Consider the following 13,913-nt stretch of genomic DNA (forward strand, 5'->3'; position numbering starts at 1 on the left):
CACACGAGTACGTCGGAGTGCAAACACACACGCGGGCACACAACTACACAAGCATGTGCAAACCCGGAGCTCTGAGGTCTCAGTAATCACACCAAGTCTCTGTCTAAAGAGCGACTCAGTTCGCCTTCAAAAACACACTGCCACACTCCACCTCTCATTAAACCCAGTGGCCTCCTCCGGATAGAGACAGAGAGAGAGAGAGAGAGAGAGAGAGAGAGAGAGAGAGAGAGCAACAGTTTGTGCGTGTGTGTGGCCCCTTCACATTAATAATATGTGCATTCAAACGTGACCCCAAGCTCCCAGCCACCCGCCCAATTAACTGTCGTCGCCTGTAGTAAAAGGCACCAAAAAAACACACACACACACACACACACACACACACAGATACACACTGTGCTTTCGACGCTTAAATGTTGCACCCACACAAATAAACAGACAACCGCCAGAGCCCAACTACGTCAATGTTGAGTGTGTGTTTCTGCAAATCAGTGTCTGGCATCCCAATTAATCTATTTACTGTATGCAGTAAAGCATTATTCCATCAGTCGTTTATCCATTTTTCTGCAACTCATTGATCCATATCTGTAAATGTCAACTGTATCTGCACATCTTTGCATCCGTCCATCCTATCGTGTACCGTTTCTATCTCCGTGCCTCGAAGGTCTGCCTAGTGCGATCCCTCTGATTTCAGGGGGAAATTGAATTACACGGAGGGTGGAGAAAAGGAGGCGGGCTGTAATTAGTTACAACATAGAGTAAGGGGTGGTGTAGGGGGGGGGAGTTTTTTTGTAATGGGGAGTCAGAGTCTGAGCCAAAAGTGCTCTCAGTCAAAGAAAACCTTCACAGAGGGCAAAGAAAGAGTGAGAGAAGAAGCGAGATACAGACGGATGGAGAGAGATTGAGAAGAAAACAAAGGCGTCCTTTCAAAGTTTCTGAGTAGCAGCTTACTCTGCTGACATCATCAAAGTGAGACGCTATTCCACAAGAGTTGGGGAATTCCCGTGTTACTGCCACCTCTTTCCATCTTTAAGAGCCTCTAAGTGGCTTACAGTTCGTGTCTTATCATGAACTGATATCAGATGCAGCCAAAGAGTGAGACAATGGCTGCCCACTCTGAAAGCATAGTCAGTGACAGATTGGGACAACTAGTCTTTTTCTATTTGAAGATAACGCACAAGCATTTCCTCCTTACTTCCTTTTCCTCAACCTGGTCTCCTAACAAACTACAGTTAAGGACTAAGGAGTTAAACACTAAGTAACATCACCGCTTACAATTTTCTAAATTAATAATTAAACCAAGTAATTCAATTAAACTACATTTTAAAATGTCACAATACGGCTATGAAAGAAGGGACCGATATGATGCGTTCATGAGCTGGTGGGAAAAGCAAGAATCCATGCTTTCACCTGTATCACCACACAATATAAAAATATTTAAAAAACATTATAATAAACTAAAACAAAAGAAACCCAAATGGCTAACTCGGAGAAAACCTTTCAAAATGACATAAATACATTAAAAATGTCAAATTGATTTGTTGTTATTGTTTTTGATAGATGTTATTCAAATAAATAGTGAATCAACATCAGAGCGGCCACCGAGCCACATGTTCATATGATGACATAATAATACAGTTTATTATGAAACTGACCCTGGATGCATTGCAGGGAGCCGTCCTCTGCCCGGATGGTAAACGTCTCCCCCGGGTTCACCTGCACCAGGATCACCTGTACCAGCACACACACACACACACACACACACACACACACACACACACACACACACACACACACACACACACACACACACACACACACACACACACACACACACACACACACAAAAACAAAATCACACAGTTAGAAAGCACAGATCAGATGAATTCATTGAAATCAGAAGCAAAGGAATCAGTCAAGCATGACGCCATAAACATACATCCATCTTCAACTATCGCAAAAAAGAAAACAGGACAGAATCTCTGCTGGGCAGCCAATGAGCTAGCAGAGGTGACATAACACACAAGAGGCATCGGATCCCACAGTAGGGCAGACACCGAGTTCACACACACATGAACGAGGTGTTAGGTAAGCTAATGGTGAGACAATGATGCCGTCTCACACACCCTGATTTGAGAAAAGCCTTTCTGTGTTAACCACACTGACTGGCAGGAAACCACTAAAACCAGCACAAACAAATATTACACACATGGAGTGATGCATATATCACAATTACACATACAGACAGGTGGCACACACACACACACACACACACATTGAGCCAAAAATATGTGACACTGTTTTGATTTCCCAGTGTTTCTGCCGAATATGCCGGAAGGGAGTGTGCATGCACCTTACCGTCATATTCTCCGCATGCAGATTGTTGAGAGTGTACACATGGCTGTAGACATGAAACAGGTGACCCTCCATCACACACACACACGCACATGTGTTCACGCACACATGCATGCACACACGAGCACAGCCCTGTCTATGCTCTACAGGTGTGCCGTTGTGAAATCCTCATATTCTGCGCTCTTCTTGTAGTGTCTGCATGCTCTCCCATCTCAGCGCTAACCTGCTCCTCTCCCTCAGACACACACACACACACACACACACACACACACACACACACGCTTCCTGCTCTATCTGCTGCAGCGGATGCTGTTGCTATGGGAACCCCAGCATAGTACAGTGGCGACCCATGTTTCCCAAAGACTGAGAAAACCTCCATATCAGACCATGTGGGTGAGTGTGTGAGAAATATTCATGTAGCATATTTGTTATGTTTTGAGAGAATGATTGATCACTGAAGCTGTAATGATGGAGTCAGGTAATTAATTATTACTCTTTTAATATTTTAATAAAAACTAACTGTGACAAAAGAATGTTTCTCACCCATAAAACTTTGTTTTTAAGTTGAACCTCTTTTATATGTTGGTAGCAAATGCACCGCCTGGGAAGGAAATGAACTCTTGCCATCTGTCAAATGCAGGATAAATGTTCAAATATAAAGTTACCTGCCACCATGGCTGAAATATTATTATTTAAAAGCAATTCCTAAATTAAAACTAGCTAGGAATTAAGGTTACATGATATAATCCACATTTCTACTGTCTGGTAACAGTTGAGTATGTTCAGTAACCTGCCACAATGGGACTTTGGCTGGACCGATATTTTCCAAACAACTTCTTTGGCTCGGCTACAAACATGTATTTCAGCAGCTTCGAGGAGTATATTGTTTAGTTTTCTAGTTTATTTCAATCAACATTAAATCATATAAGGCAGCAGGAGAGTTTTCAGGAGGCACGATATATATAAAGAGCCAAACAGAACATTCAAGTTCTGTTCCAGAAGTAAGAACTCCTCATTCAAAATTACATTTTTAATAATAAAAAACCCCCAAAAAAAACCCATAAAATTCAGTAAATCTTTCCAAAGAAATCGTAATTTTTTTAGAAAACATTACAATGTCATTATTTATTTTAATATTTCTCTTTTGGCTGCTTTTAAAAACACACCATTCCCCGAAAAGCCTGATCCGTGACCAACATGACAAACTGAGGCCAATCCAGTGTCTAGATACAGATGTCTTTTTATTACACGAGATAAGAGTGTGTGTTGATCATGTGATCACCATCATGTGGAGATGGCTTTTTGCACTTTATTATGTCATAGGGGAGAAACTGTTACAACTGTTGTGAAAATGAACAAATCAATGCATTTTATTTCATTGTGAAGGGTTCAAAACTAATAGCAAGGGATACGAGTAGATACTGACTCATCTTAGCACACGGACAGTAAAGCCCAGGAACACGATTCACTTCTGCAGAAAGGAAAAGGAAAGAAGTCCTCGTTGGGAAATTCCATTGAGTTATAATTACATCTATCTTAGATGTGATGGGTGCACAAGACTTTCTCTAAAACGCATATCACATTTCTTTATTCTAGCATTATACAATAACGACTTCTTTGCTTGCATGCGCTGAAGGAAAACAGAGACACAGATAAACATACAACAGGTGTAGGGTGGGTAGACACAGATAGGAAAGCTGATAGACACGCAAGCAGACAAACACAAACACAGAAGAATGTTCTCAGACTCAACACAGACACTTGTGTGCCCACACGGAAACACTGAAAGGGTCAAAGAAACACACACAGTGTAAGACAGACTAAAGAAACAAACATGGACACACACATGCAGAATCAAATCTATATAATCATGAGGTCTGGATCGCTGATTCCACACTTTAAACTGCAGGGTGTTACAATAAAAAGAGCTCCCTAACTGCTGTGTGTTACAGCCAAAACCCTCCCTAACTGTTACGTATCGCAGCCAAAGTACTCCCACCGTGCTTCCTCCGGGCTGTGAGGGAACAGGCCGGGGACAATGCATAAACATCATCATCATCATCCATCAAAAAGCACATAAAATAAAATGTATCTGTGACAACAGGATTAGATCCAGGTCAGTTAACTGTGATGCTTTTAATTACATCGCTTCCTTTTGCCAAAGCATGCAGAGCTTGGGTGGGGATTTGCACTTTGAAGGTGATCCAGTTGGCGGTGCGACTTCTGATAAGATCAGTCAGCCTCAGAGCAGTTGAAACCTCTTCCAAAGTAATTTAAGCTAAGGCCTTGGGATCCATCAATGGAGCTAGTTATATGCTGAGCAAAGCAACGTCTCTAGGGTTGAATGATGCGAGTGTATGCGCCCGCGTGCTTCTGTGTTTTTTTTCTTGTTTCTGTTATATGTCAAATGCTTTACTTTACCAGCTCGGCAGCTTCTCATTACCTGTGGCAACATCCCATGAGCCATGTGATGAAATGACAACAAAGAGAAGTGCCTGCATGACTGGTTGATGTGTGTTTTTTGCATACATGATTGGTGTGTGTGTGTGTGTGTGTGTGTGTGTGTGTGTGTGTGTTGAAACACAGGGATGTTGAAAGGAGGTGGATACATTTAAATGTTAATTCTGCAAAGATGAGTGAATGCAAACAACAGAAGTGAGTGTTTACCTGCTGCGTTGCGTCACCGTTAACCATGTGAGGCATGAGGGGGACCTCCCCGTTCAGGAGGGGGGGCGGAGCCAAGTCCAGTGGAATCTGGTCTGTCATCATCATTGTGACGTACATTCATGGAGAAATTCACTGAACTGCCCTACCTGGGAAAGTACAGAGAGAAAGAAAAGGAGGAACAGGGGACGTCAGTATTGTTCAGTTGTATACAAACACATGACTAAGACAAAGAGACATTTTTAAAAGTGAAAGCCAGATTAGGGTTTTTCCTTTATTGGTTTAAAAGTAATGAAACAAGATTCCAGAACATCACAACAACAACAACAACAACAACAAAAGTCTGACGATACCATTGATACTATTCTCATGTCTGTACTGTAAATGTGAAGCCAGCAGCCAGTTAGCTTAGCTTAGCATAGCTCTGTCTTCACGTAACACAATCGACACCTCTGAAGTTTACCAACTTACACATTGCATCTTAAATAACTGGCCGTTTCCCCTGCTGACCGGCTGTAGCTTCATATTCACCAGACAAATGTGAGCGCTATCAGTCCTCTATCCAACTCTCAGCAAGAAAGCAAATAAGCGTATATCCTAAAAAAAAAGGTGGAACTACTCCAGTTGTACAATGAGATATAAAGACAGATTATCCAGCGTGTTTCCATTGGTGTTTATTGTGCAATTTCCTCATCGGAAAAACAATTTTCCACTTCATGCGAGCATAAAAACCTCGTTGCATTGTTAGGAATATTTGATTAAATGTGTCTGTTTCCATTGGTTTTACTGTAGTTGTGTAGTTTCCATCACAATTTGGATCAAAAATCCAGATACAATTCCAATAAGAGAGGTGTACGTGAAGCATGACAGAGAGCCACACCGACACTGAGCTGGAGAGAGAGCAGAGCATAAAGGCTTTATTCTAAGAAAGGTGCACAAAGAGAGAAAGATGGATAACGAGACAGAAGACATAACATTGTTCCTGCGTTTCTGACGGATTACCTTTAATAATTTCCTAATATGTCGACTCTTACGCTGGCTTTGCACGGGCATCAGCTTTCGGAAAAATACAACAAGTCCCATCGTGTCAATAGAAAAGAAAAAAGATGAAAGAGGCAGCGGAAAAGCGAGACGAGAGTGAGAGACTAATTCAAAGCACTTCATCCCCAACAATAGTCTTGTAAAATACAGGAGGGATTACAGTGAATATCCTGTTTAGAGGATTAATAAAAAGAGAAATAGCGGATGAATAAGGTCTTAGTTTGATAGGTGAATGGGGATTACTGCACCTGCTGTTAGCTTTGTGAGTACAGCACACAGCGGATCAGTGTTCCATATAAACACGCACATAGCTAGAATAAGACATCTTCCGTGGCCTTCTGGGGTCAATTGTGAAGCCGCTCTTTTGGAGAGTAACCAAAACAGCTAAATCTGGATATGGTGGCATAATAATAGCAGTAAAAGCAAAAAGCATAATTATGAAAAAAAAATAAAAACAACAACCACAGCAATTTATCTTAAGTGGAAAATAACATGGCTTCACCTAATTGGCTGTAGGGCAAGAACCCAAAAACAAAGCAACTAAGTAATGTGTGTGAGACGTGTACGTGGTCTTCACCGGGATTTTAACCAAACTGCTAACCCGAACTTTATCTGTAATAATATACGAGTTTACACATACACACACACACACACACACACACACAGCGAGAACCACTGAAGCTCCCGTACACTTACGTCAGCTGTGATATATATGCTGCTTCCTGGGGAGACACACACACACACACACACACACACACACACACACACACACACACACACACACACACACACGGTGTATATACAGCAAAGAACCCAAGCCGAAATGTTCCGCAACAGCTAACCTAGCTCTCACACAAACACATACATATGCACACAAACACAAACACACACAGATTCATTGCAAGAGGTTAATTGCTGAATGACGTAGGTGCTTCAGTTCAACGCTGGTGAGTGAAATCACTGCTAAAGAGACACTGACTAATGGCTGTAAGCTGCTATTAGCACACACACACACATACAGTATGCGTTAGGAATTAGGAAAAAAATATCTATTTCTCACACACACACACACACACACACACACACACACACACACACACACACACACACACTGAAAACAGCTGTGTGTCATTGTATGTCTTTTCTTTCAGCTGGTTGTCTTCTAGCACTGACACGGTCTTTGAAAGGGTTAGCAGATCACACAGCTGTGGCTCATACTGTTGCAACATAAAAACACGCACACACACACACACACACACACACACACACAAACACTCACACATCACTTCCAGTGTCGTTCTTGCCTTCCTGACTCCATCTCTTCTTTTAATTCTTGATTTTGTTCTTCCTCTGTTTTAAACTCTCCCTATTTCTCGATCTGAGCCCCGTTTCCAGCTCAGCCTGGCCATCCTGCCTTGAACGCACACACACTAGCGCACACACACACACACACACACACACACACACACACACACACACACACACACACACACACACACAGTTGCGTCCAGGACACATCGCAGACAGATGGTAACACCACTCTCCACTCTGCCAGGAAAAAGAGAAGAGTGAGACAGAGAAGAAAGGAGGGAGAAAGAGAGGGAATAAGTAAATGAAGGATCGACTTATACGATAAATGGAGAGTGAATGAAAAGGAGGACAGTCCAAGACATCTCTTCCAATAACCCCGTTGTTCTTAAAACAACACCTCACATCCTGAAGATATTCATTATATTCTTTTTTACTCATGAATACTCATCAGTCTGAGTCACAAGTACACCAACAATTAGCATGATGTTCAAAGACTTCTGCTGTTGGGTAACGTTACTGGAAAATTCCCATTCTATACAAGTCACCACAATGACGGGGGGTCACATGTCCAACTAGTTCTTGGATTCTTTCAAAGCCAGGTGAGCCGTTTCCTCCTGCTTCCAGTCTTAATGCTAAGCTAGCTCTCGACATGTGCATGGACATGTGTGCCATCGATCTTCTCACTCTGGGAAAAGCATACCTCCCAAAAATGTAAAACTGTAGTAGATCAACACAATGTGTCGTGTTCAGCTTACTGATGTCTTGTTGTATAACTTCTTGGCATTGCCGTCCTCTAAATTTAAACACTTAACCTTTCCCTGCAATTTGGAGCAACCGATGTGTGAAATTGAACAGTGCAGAAGCAACTGATTATCGGGTTGTCTACTTACGTCTGACTCGTCTGATTGTGTGACTGTTTGCCTTGTAAGGCTGAGTCATGATGGTAGTTAAATGTAGGGAAAATGTAAATGCACTTTTTGTTCTACTGCACATATCCATACATTATATGCATCAATGAATGAATAATGACCTTTGTTTTCCAGTGGAATCATTACCAGATGGATGCTGCTGTTGACAGCTTCAAACATCACCATGCACACACACACACACACACACACCCACGCACACAGTGGTTTCCGTTCGCCTGTGGAATGTGGGAGGAATAAGGTGTTGATTCCCAGCAGGGATAAAATGTTAAATTGAAAAATTCCATGTTGAATCCAGAAAACAATCCTCCACTTGTCCGGGTGTATGAATGTTTGTGTGTGTGTGTGTGTGTGTGTGTGTGTGTGTGTGTGTGTGTGTGTGTGTGTGTGCATGTACACGTGTCTGTGTCATTAGACAGAAAGCCCTGTGTAAGCATGGAAACTGCCTCTCTAACATAAAAGATGCATAGAGTAAAACACACACCGAGATTCAACACACACACTCAGACACACACACACACACACACACACACAAGCCTTCGATGTTCAGGGGCAGCTCTGACCTCATAACACGACAGTCATTACTCATACAGCCATTCATCATTCACACACACACAAGCCCAATGACTTCAGTTTGTCCATCCTGATGAAACATAATGGATATTCACAACCTGCTAACAGACTGTCTGACTTACTTCCAGTCGACTGCTTCACACTTTTCTCTCCCTGCCATCATTCACACCAGCTATAGAAAAACACACACACACACACACACACACACACACACACACATTTGTGCAACAGCCAAAGTCTCTTGAGACTGGTACTGGTATAGTCTTTAAGGTCTCGTATTTAGCAAAAAATAACTAAACAAACTAAAGTTCAAATGGTCTCATGCGCTCCTACCAACTTTTACTTCTCTTTTTCTGCACATGAATGAATTATTCATGTCAACAAAAACTCTGGCAAGACAGTGTGAAACTGATCACACGTCCACTTCTTCTTCCGACTACAGAGAGTTCATTGATGACGAAAGGAAAATAAAACACGGTGACAGCGTGCGGTTTCTGCCAGCACAGTGAAAGAAGCCACAGGTGATAGAAGGCTAACATTAGCTAATTGGTCATACGTGTATTTCTTCTGCTTTGCTGCGCAAGTCTTGCAACTGAGGAGATCAAAGGCAGTCGTGTCCTCCCGGTGTTCGTCACGCAGTGCAACGCTGAATCCGTGCATCAGCATGTCTGACTCTTTGAGTTTGTATTTTTCCTCTGCTGGTAACAGGATGACAGCGGTACGAGGTTTTGTCGGATCTATATAGCAAAAAAAACTTGTAATATAACATTTCATTTTAGAAAGCTTTGCCTAACTGTGATTTAAAGCCCAAGCTCAAACTCATTGACAGTCTGACTAAACACAGTAATTCTGTTCAGTACAGTTCCAGATCCACGAGCCAAGCAGCCTCGAAGCTTCCCCCTGCAGTTTGCCTTTAGGGCCAAGAGCGCTGTTCATAGCGTTACTCAGACTCCTCTTTACCTTCTGCACACTTAGATATGAGTAAGAATCACAACAGGCTGAAATTAGCTTCTTTTTTTTAAATGCATATTTAATTAGCGTAAGCCCCAGGGTTGAGATTTTCATCGCCAACGACTGCTTCTCTGTAAATGTCGTGCATTTGATTATTAAAGAGCTTGAACTCTTTTGAGAGTCTTTTGCCAGCTTTCCAATCATTGGGCTGAAGAACGTATGGATAACTTTGCTCCTGTGTAATCCACAGTACACAGGTTTAGCTTGAGGAGAATGATACACACATGACTGAAACGACAAGACCTTCTCAGGAGGGATTGTGTCACAAAAAGAGATAAGCATTGATTTCAGATGCACTGCTATCAAGGGACATGATGGAAATGTATAAAAGTCTAGAAACTCAGGTTGAACTTTGAGATCCACACAGACCTAATCAGCAAGAAGCTAAAAAGAATGTGTCTGAGGAATGTGTCTCTCTGGCAACATTGTGTTATTCTATCATTGTTACATACTGTAGTGTGTCCGACGCCTGTCTTTTGGTCTGGTAGGGATGGTAAACGTGGAATGAAATGTGTATTTCAATGCAAATTCAATGCTTGGTTGTATCAAAGCGTTCGCGTTTGTCGAGTGTTGTTTTAGTATTTTGGATGAATTACAGATGAATTAATATTCCGTCGCAGAGCTACGCATGTGTTGATATTAAACCAATAGATATAAATAAACACACTGAATGCAGAACAGAGAGACATATTATGTCAGAGCTATTAAAACAAACATGGATTCTCATTGAGACATGTTTCTCAGGAACTTAAAGCTGGTTCCGATGTTGGTTTCTCGATGCCTACCACAAAGAATCTGCCCTGCAACCAAGGTACTAGTTTTCATTGGGCTGCAGAATACTGGGGTGGAGTTTGGAACTGCTGAACTTAGTTGACTGCTCATACACAGCTTTGCAAGAATCTTACACAACCTCCTTTTGGATGCTGTTGTGATGACGCTGTCAATCACTACTTATGTCCACAGCTTCTAAGGCGCAGCTGGAAAGCACAAACTAATTTCTTGTCCAGCTGAATTTCGAGTTTCTGGAGAGTAACAGGTTAAATAGAGAGATTAAACGAAGACAGGTAAAGAGAAAGGCGGGAGATCAGAGAGGTACGGACAGGAGGAGAACAAAGATGGAGACAAAAGAGAGAGGTATAGACAAAGAAAAACAAAGAAGAGAAACATATCCACACTAAGAAAAAAGAGAGAGAATTGAAAGTGAACTTTATTTGGTACTGAGGTAATGTTATTCTCTGTAATTCTGTGGTTCAACATAAGACTGAGAAGTAAACCTGGGGATATGTCAAACAGGCTGAATCAGTAGACTCATCATACATGCGCTACGATATATCAATGTCTATTATATTAGACATTGATATAAGCTTTAAAAAAAACAAAAAACATGAGTGTACCTGATCTGTAATGTGCATGTACATGTGGCGACAAAGAAGGGGGGAGATAACAGAGAGAGAAAGGGAGACACAGGTGTAGGTATCCTCTTCCTCATTCTGGGTGTGTTAAGAAGCGAGGAATGCTCTCAGGGGTCAGTGCTCAGAACTGAATGACTATCTATTCACTGCAACACACACACACACACACACACACACACACACACACACACACACACACGCACGCACACACACACACACACACACACACACACCTAGTTTATGCCAAACATGACTGGGATTGATCCAAGTCCTTTTAAACACATCTTATCAACTGACAACTTTAATCTGTGCCGTCATTTAATACGCACGCACAAAGAAACATTGCTACGTGTGTGTGTGTGTGTGTGTGTGTGTGTGTGTGTGTGTGTGTGTGTGTGTGTGTGCGTTTTGGAGAAAGAGGGAGGGGGTAGCTTCTAAATATGGTGGGAAACTGCCACCAACACCACTCCCATTCAACCCCGGCTCCTTTTACAAAAGGTATTCAGTCTAGGAGACCTGCTCCCTCTTTCTCACTCACCCTCTTTCTAACACACACACACACACACACACACACACACACACACACACACACACACACACACACACAGATTGAGTACCTTTTTACCAGAAGAGAGGGAGAGGTGGGGTAGAGAAGGGGGAGATGCAGAGAAGGATGGAGGGGGGAGGGAAGAGGGAAATAAGGGTGGAGAGGAAAGCAAAGAGGAATGCTGTGCTTGTGCTTACTCTGAGGGGAGCGTGAACACACACACACACACACACACACACACACACACACACACACACATTTGGGAAAGACAGAGAGGGGATTTATAAAAGATGGAACCTCTTTGGGTTCCCACGTCGGCTGGCAGCTTTCTGCACATATGCAGCCTGTGTGTGTGTGTGTGTGTGTGTGTGTGTGTGTGTGTGTGTGTGTGTGTGTGAGAAAGAGAGAGAGAGAGGGTGTGCATTGAGAGGCTAAAAGAGAAGGACGAAGGCAAAGTGTCTGAAGCAAAATCCACAGTTTCAGCTTGTTCTTCAATTTGCCTTCATGCATTTAGCTTGCATATGGGTGTGCATACATTTGCGCAGCGCTTTTATGTGTGCACGCCTCCGTATGGTCGAAGTCCTCCTGCCCTGTAATCGCAGTAATGATATGTCATCCACGAAGAAGAACTCGGAACGGGTGGAGTGGAATGCAACGGACACATTGGAGCGCACACACACACGTTCCACTTGCAAACCATGTATGAACAAGCTCCTCTCATAACCCCCTGAACTGAGGCCTGTAGAGCTCATTTTCCCCTCAAACAGATGAGACCCAGAGCACCTTCAAGAAACCACACGAAAGAAGCAAACACCTCAATCCATCAGCAACTCCTTAACAGCTAAACACTTTTAATCAAGCCATTTTACCTCAATGCCACAGCATACGTAGAGGTTGCTAAACCATGCTGTCATTTCCCTGCAGCATCTATCAATCATGTCATACTTTCTGGATAGAAACACTGGTCTCCTTAACAACTCACTCCCTCAGGGTAGGGTAAAAGAAAGTACCTTTGAAAGATGTGTTCTCTTGAAGGTAACAATGTTATAGCGTGTTTAGCTGGCAAACCTACAATGAAGCAGCAATTAAAGAGGTTAATTGTCTCTCTATGGGACACTTTCACAATCACAAGGTGAACTTGTGATTGTCTGGGTGCAGGACGATCTGTTGCATCGCTAGGACGAACATATCGATGCACAAACACAAACACAAAACACAATACAGGCGTAGAACGCGGAATTTCCCAACTTTCTCTAGCCGCTGCTATCTTTATCGTAACAAGGTTGCAGTTCTGGAAGTTTTGTCATTGCCACGTCCCACATTCCCTGCATGAACGAGCACTTCTCCACTTTTACAGAATGCAAATAAGTGTCCAAGGTTAAACTGCGGCCGGTTGCCTGCATCTCTGCACATAACTCAAGGCAGATGAGGAGCTATTAACAATCTGCGGTTAGTGCGAGGAAATGCAGAAACACCCCTTCCTTTGATGTCTGGTGAAATCTTGAACTCCCATGCATTTAATTAACGATTAAATGGCATTAAAACATCCTGGTGTATTCATGTGTTTTCCTAGATATATTCTTTCATAGAACTTTTCTCTCTCTCTCTCTTTTATTTTCTGTCTTTCCCCTTGTCTCCTTTTTTTCCCCCTGTTTCCTGGAAACACCAGGCATTCTGCAGATCATTGTGTGCAGCCGGAGCACCGACAAGTCAGGACTCAGCCTGGTAAACGACAGCCTCAGCACATTACTCCCTCATCAATCCCTCACCCTCCTCACACACACACACACAAATAAGCACCCTGGGCAAAGCCTTTCTCCCCTGTCACCCTCCCATCCATCCATCTACCCACCCATCCAATCCTCTCATCGGGCCTGGTTTCCAGGAACACAGGCCAGAAACAGATGACCCTGTGACTTCGCTCTGCCTCTCCCTCCCTTCCTCTCTTACTGATCCTTTTTCAGATTTAAGTAACGCTTAGGTTGTCGGTCAACATACACAATGACTTCAGACAAATATTTCATTTACTTTAAGTGGAAATACAACAGAAAGCTCGTGCACACACAGAAAAACAAA

General features: G+C 42.6%; 1 protein-coding gene across 2 annotated transcripts in view; it reads right to left on the reverse strand.

Annotated features, from left to right (window-relative positions):
• fndc3ba (fibronectin type III domain containing 3Ba) overlaps window positions 1-13,913 on the reverse strand; it is an 87,324-nt gene that overhangs the window by 60,257 nt on the left and 13,154 nt on the right. The window contains exons 2-3 of one of the 2 annotated variants that reach the window (XM_029460879.1): window positions 5,020-5,165; window positions 1,653-1,728 (exon numbers count right to left, since the gene is read on the reverse strand). In XM_029460879.1, coding sequence (XP_029316739.1) covers window positions 1,653-1,728; window positions 5,020-5,136 — 193 coding nt within the window. In that variant the 5' untranslated portion in view covers window positions 5,137-5,165. Of the gene's footprint in view, window positions 1-1,652; window positions 1,729-2,355; window positions 2,556-5,019; window positions 5,166-13,913 lie in introns of those variants that run through there. The other variant, XM_029460880.1, reaches the window with a different exon arrangement.

This window comes from Cottoperca gobio, chromosome 22 (genome assembly GCF_900634415.1).
Source record: "Cottoperca gobio chromosome 22, fCotGob3.1, whole genome shotgun sequence".
Classification (NCBI taxonomy): Eukaryota; Metazoa; Chordata; class Actinopteri; order Perciformes; family Bovichtidae; genus Cottoperca; species Cottoperca gobio.